This window comes from Austrofundulus limnaeus, unplaced genomic scaffold, assembly GCF_001266775.1.
Source record: "Austrofundulus limnaeus strain Quisiro unplaced genomic scaffold, Austrofundulus_limnaeus-1.0 Scaffold10, whole genome shotgun sequence".
In the NCBI taxonomy this organism is placed as follows: Eukaryota; Metazoa; Chordata; class Actinopteri; order Cyprinodontiformes; family Rivulidae; genus Austrofundulus; species Austrofundulus limnaeus.
In genome coordinates this window covers 2,981,197-2,987,375 of record NW_013952412.1, presented here as the reverse complement: position 1 = coordinate 2,987,375, position 6,179 = coordinate 2,981,197, and the positions used below count along the sequence as shown (strand labels likewise).

At 39.4% G+C, this 6,179-nt stretch overlaps 1 protein-coding gene across 1 annotated transcript in view; it reads left to right on the top strand.

Annotated features, from left to right (window-relative positions):
- LOC106513162 (hexokinase-1) overlaps positions 1-5,632 on the top strand; it is a 20,376-nt gene extending 14,744 nt beyond the window's left edge. The window contains exons 13-21 of the mRNA XM_014001853.1: positions 119-267; positions 717-836; positions 926-1,021; positions 1,102-1,201; positions 1,287-1,470; positions 1,593-1,748; positions 1,893-1,980; positions 2,978-3,123; positions 4,157-5,632. Of these exons, the coding sequence (XP_013857307.1) occupies positions 119-267; positions 717-836; positions 926-1,021; positions 1,102-1,201; positions 1,287-1,470; positions 1,593-1,748; positions 1,893-1,980; positions 2,978-3,123; positions 4,157-4,307 (1,190 nt within the window). The 3' untranslated portion in view covers positions 4,308-5,632. The remainder of the gene's footprint in view (positions 1-118; positions 268-716; positions 837-925; positions 1,022-1,101; positions 1,202-1,286; positions 1,471-1,592; positions 1,749-1,892; positions 1,981-2,977; positions 3,124-4,156) is intronic.
- Positions 5,633-6,179: the final 547 nt, after the last annotated feature.

Sequence of the window (6,179 nt, the reverse complement as noted above, 5' to 3'; positions counted from 1 at the left end):
ATTTAGCATTTTGTGAATAATAAAGATGTTTTTTTTGTTTGTTTCTTTATGAGTTAAATATGGCTGCTTTGATGCCTTTGTTTATTTTTTATTCTTATTTTTTTGTTTGTTTGTGCAGAAAATGGGGACTTTCTGGCTTTGGACCTGGGAGGAACCAACTTCAGGGTTCTGTTGGTGAAGATTCGCTCTGGGAAGAGGAAATCCGTAGAGATGCAAAACAAGATTTATGCCATTCCTCTTGAAGTGATGCAGGGCACAGGGGAAGAGGTGAGATGTGCTAAATGAATGCATTTGCGAACAAACCTTTAAACGTCACTCCAGGTGAACGGATTCTCCAGTTAGCATTAGGATAGTGTGATTAGAGCTTGAAGGGAAAGCCCTGCTGGTGATGAAATGAGGATGGAAGCTGAGAGGAAGGTCAGTGTATTGGAGGAGAGGGGGCCTGAGATTAACTTTGAGTTAACAGATTAAATCTGAACTTAACTCTTGTGCTCCAGCTGACGCTAATCCAGTTCATTTGTCGGACTTCTTCAGACCAAGAAACTCAGAATAGTTTAACCGTTTCAAGCTCTCATCACCGTTTTCASTGTTTCGTTATTCTATCAGCCAATATTTAGTTATTTTTGGAAACTGTATTCAGTAAGTTGTACATTTATAAACAAGCTAAATTATCGGTTATGAGAATTTATTTTGTTCTTCCTTTTTTTTCCCTCCAGTTGTTCGATCACATTGTGCACTGCATCAGTGACTTCCTGGACTACATGGGGATGAAGAATGCTCGTCTTCCTCTGGGCTTCACCTTCTCCTTTCCATGTCGGCAGACCAGCCTGGATGCTGTGAGTCTGCCGCCGTAGTTGACCTGCTGCTTCTTCAGAGGATTGTTTTCAGTTTGTGACTGTGTGTGTGTGTGGTTGTGTGTGTGCAGGGTATCTTAGTGACATGGACCAAAGGCTTCAAGGCGACAGACTGTGAAGGAGAGGATGTGGTGGGACTTCTGAGGGAGGCTATTAAAAGAAGAGAGGTAAAGCACGAGGAGCCACATTATTCGGTTATTAATAGTTGCGTGCAGAAGGAGAAATCCTGTTCTGTCTTTATTTTAAGGAGTTTGACCTGGATGTGGTGGCCATAGTCAATGACACCGTGGGAACCTTGATGACATGYGCTTACGAAGAGCCCACCTGTGAGGTCGGACTCATTGCTGGTCAGTTTTCCTTTGTTTTCTTTCCGAGCGGTGAAGATGGCAGCGCCTGCGTTCTGCTCGTCTAACACTCACCTCTGACGAACAGGAACTGGCAGCAACGCGTGCTACATGGAGGAGATGAGGAACATTGAGATGGTGGAGGGAGATGAGGGCCAGATGTGTATCAACATGGAGTGGGGGGCTTTTGGAGACAACGGATGTCTCGACGACATCAGGACGGAGTACGATCGGGCTGTGGACGACCTCTCTCTAAATCCGGGGAAACAAAGGTGCTGAATAACGAGAAAATAAATCATATGTTCTGGATTCAGATCTTCGTGTTGTAATAATAATAATCTGAAAGGTTCAAATATGATTTACCCTTTTATTATTATTATTTTTTTAATTGCAGATATGAGAAAATGTGCAGCGGCATGTACCTCGGGGAAATTGTGCGGAACATCCTCATAGACATGACCAAGAGAGGCTTCCTGTTCAGAGGACAGATTTCTGAAACTCTGAAGACAAGAAGCATTTTTGAAACAAAGTTCCTCTCACAGATAGAAAGGTAATCTCTGTGATTCTGGATCGGCGTGTTGCTGTAGAAAGAAGTGAAAAGAACTTTGAACTTTCCCCCTTTTTATATAAGAATCTGTGAAGAGAAAGTCATTTATTWATGAACCTCCTGAAACTCTTTTGTTTCTGTCTCCAGTGACAGACTGGCTCTGCTGCAGGTCAGAGCCATCCTGCAACACTTGGGGCTGGACAGCACCTGTGATGACAGTATCATTGTAAAAGAGGTAAAGGAACCAGAACTTAACGGGACTAATAAACGTTATTTTATGGTTCAACATTCATATTGTTTTCCTATTTTTTCCATAAATTTGTTTTAACCTTGACTACGTTTTAGTCGTTCATATCAAACCTTCAGCTCATTCAGGAGATGGATGCTGTGACTTTTGAACTTTTGTAATTTTGATACTTTTTAGCAACTTTATTGACAAATATTTGCTGGCCCTTATTAAAAAATACATTGAGATCTCTTCAGTTCCTTCAGAAACATTTTTTTTACATCTGCTTTAGCATACTTGCTCTTTTTTACTTTACCTGTTACTATTAGMTTTTAGTCARTGTTCTGCTWCTTTTAGCTTTCAGCTAACATTTTGGTACTTTTATCATTTCACTACTACTTTACTGTTTTTAGCTTTTAGTTAAAGTTCTGCTACCTTTGATTTTCACCATATCTTTTGCTGCTTTTCTGTAGCAGTTTGCTACTTGTAATTACTGTATTTACCAGCTTTCTGCTATATTTAGCTTTTAGCAAGCATTTTGCTGTTTTAGTWAGCATATTCTTACTTTTAGTTATTGTTTTGCTACTTTTGTTTTTTAGTTTGAATTCTGCTCATTTTAGCTATTAGCTACTATTCTTATTTAGCTTTAACAACTAAGTCTCGGCTTCGTCAATAAATTTCAGCAAAGTTGCTGAGCACTTAACATTTTAGGTCAGAAAATTTAGTTTCTCTAGTTTTTACTTTTCTCCTGATCAAATCTACACGTTAYTCATGATGAAGCCAGTTCAGTCTGTATCTTTTTGGAACTCTGTTCTAATTCTTTATCAMCGTCTTGTGAAAGAGCAGCAAGTGTTCAGGAGGCCAGTTGCAACAGATTTGTTAAGAGTCGTGTTTGTTTTCCAGCTTTAGAGAATACGGCAGATTTTCTGTTTTTGTAAACTAAGTTAACTCCGTGTTGAGCCAGTCYGCTGCGTGTTGCAATATTGATAAAGGTTTTCATTGTCAGGTGTGTGGAACGGTGTCGCATCGTGCTGCTCAGCTGTGTGGCGCAGGAATGGCAGCTGTTGTGGATAAGATAAGAGAAAACCGAGGACTGGAGCACCTGAATGTCACTGTGGCCGTAGATGGAACTCTGTACAAATTACATCCACAGTAAGTTTCATTCAGCAGTCATACAGCTTACAAAAAATATTATTATGAGATTATTTTAATTCAAATAATTTGTTTCAGACTCATTAGTAAGTAGGATAGATTATTTTTAGTTATTTTCTTTATTCCTCATTATCAACTCTTAATGTCGTCGGAACTTTCCTTTCTCAGAGTTTGTCTAAAAACACATACGGTTGTCGCAGTTTCATAGTTTTTCTTTCACAAACTTCCAAAAAAGAAATGGAAACCTTAACGTTCAGGGAACATGCTTGTTGTCATCTTCAGTGTAAAATAATCTGCTTGTGTCTCCTTAAGTTTCCTCTTTTAGTTTCAGTCTTCAGAAATATTATTTACTCATTCATACTTTTATTCAGTCATTAAAACAAGTTGAAAAGATCTATACACAATAAAAAACACAAAACACACTTTATAAATGAAATGAAAGGAAGCAGAGGGAAGACAAATATTTTAAAACATGGCAGAGGACCAGACATCTCCTCATTCTTTGTTTGGGTTTCACCAAAAAGCCCATTTAGCAAAAACTCTACAAACGTGTCTCAGGTTGATGTCAAAGATCCACTTCACTTCTTAAGCTGAATGCATAAACATTGGACGGATACTGTTTTGGTCTTTACTCCACCACACCACAAAATCATCTCTGCAGATTTTGTGCAGTTCTTTTGACAGRCAAGACCAAAACAGCTGCAAAAACGTACCCCTAGCAGAGGTCACAGAAGCATCAGGCATGTAAATAGCATGCGCTTGGTGCGCAGTCGGTCATGTTAAGTCATGTTTTTGCAAAGTCGTTGCAGAACCAGGCCTGTTAGTTGCAYAACAGAAGAGAAATAATGGGGTGTGAGTGAATATTCAAGCTGTTCAGCCTGTTAAACATGTAACAACTAAGTTTTCAGCTTTGATCACATTTTTCTGATTTAAAACTTAAAATAGCTAACCCTGATCTGACCCCATGGTGTCAARTTACTACTATTTTTATTTCTTTGTCTAAATTTCTGTAAAATCTCTTGTCTCCGTCTAGTTTCTCCCAGATCATGCACAAGACCGTTGCTGAGCTGGCTCCTCAGTGCACCGTCAACTTCCTGCTGTCAGAGGACGGCAGCGGGAAAGGGGCTGCTCTCATCACCGCTGTGGGCTGTCGTCTCAGAAAGCAGGAGCTCAACAGCAAATAATAAAATCCGAACATCTCCTGTCTCACTGCTCTCACCCTGTGGCTCCTAGCCGACGTCCTGCCCGTTTCCACAGATTGCCTCATTTTCCTCCAAATCAAGCCACGACACTCCAGTAGCTGCTTTAGCTCCAGACCACCAGAGACAAACACTGGGAGAGATTTCTCMGTTGTGTAGTTAGATTATTTTAATTATCCTGTATGTAACAGCACCCAGTCTCTTTGAGGTGTTGTGGTTTTGTGACATTTTTTTGGTTAATCTTATAAGTATGAAAAAAAAATACAAATATCAAGAAAAACACACACTCCTGTAACGCTCCTCTGTCGCCACCTGGTGGAATCCTCTGGTTACTGCAGTCTTGCAACAAGARAGAGCCAGAACATGTTTTAAACCAAAGGCTGTCTGCTGTAGAAGTCACACTGTTTGTACAGGAAAACTTAAAAAAAGGGATTTGAATGTGTACTGATATAAAAGTAATATTTCTTTTTTTGTGCTAAGGGTTATAATATCTTACCCAGATTTAATGCAGTATGTTATACATTATTGTTATTTATTTTATTTTTTTATGTTGGGGGATGTGGATGAATATTACTATTATTGTTAGCATGCACTCAGAAGAAGCCACTGGCAACAATCTCTGTGATCAGAGGAGCTGCGTCGGCATACACTTGCTGTTTGAAGTTTTTACTGAACGTGCTAATCTGGTTTCATCTATGACTGCAGTCCCTGTTTTGTTTTTATCTGTAACATAGTTTTGAACTGTGTTGTGCTGTTGGTACTAATCACAGCTGTTGAGAAATGGCTGTCTTCTCGTTCTTTAGGTTCTCACGTTCACATCCTTCACTTTAAGATTCTTCATTTATATTTAGTTTTAATTAATTGAAAACAAACGGTCATAGAGTTGGTCATTACACACAAACACACAAAAACACACAAAAAAATGTGAATTTGCCATCTTCTGTATTGGTGTAGAGGCTGGTCCTTTTTGATCAAATGTAAAGTTACTGTAGAAGGAAAATATATTTTCCGAGGTCAGTTAGAACAGAATAAATCTGGTGTGCTGGTGAATGATAAATGTTTTATCATTTCTGTTAGAGGTTTYAACCAAAACACAGCAAACTGTCCTGACTGACTGCTTTAGTTTTTTTTACAGCGTTTTTTGACGTCCTGAACATGTCCCTTCACCTTTCCCACAAACGTTTAGCTCACAAACATTTCGATCAACCAAAACTCTTACAAATTTTGTTTCAACTTTGTTCTCAAAYCCCAGATGTGTTTGAAATGCTGTCAGTTTGTCACTCAATAAAATCCAACCTGTGTCCATCTGAGGTGGAGTTGTCTATGTAAGAATTTTAGATAAATGTTCTGTTTAGCTGCATTTCAATAACTGCACAGCTCCACTAACTGCAGTGTCAGGCCTCTGAGAGGAAATAATGTAAAATAAGTTTTATTTTAAAGGGGCAATATCATGTAAAATCAACTTTTTTGAGTTTTATATCATGTTATAATGTAATCCTCTCATAAAAACATGCCCAAAGCCTTGGTTAGACTCATTCATGCATGGTTGAGAAATCCTGCAGCGTTTTTAGGAAGCCATGCTGAGGAGCAAAACGACAGTTGGGGACTAGAAATGCCTCTGGGATGTGTCTTTAAGCCGATATTCCTCATGGCGCCCAACACACACACACACCTCTCTCCCCCTCCCCTCCCTCCCCACACACCCCGCCCATGACTCCTGCAGGCTCTCGGGTGAAACTGAAAGTGAAACTGCTGAGCTCCTAACACTTCTAGCTCTTCAGATAAAAAATACCTTTGAGGAAATGTATTTTCAGATGCCAAGTAAACTGCATTATGGCAGACCCCTAACCTCCCCCT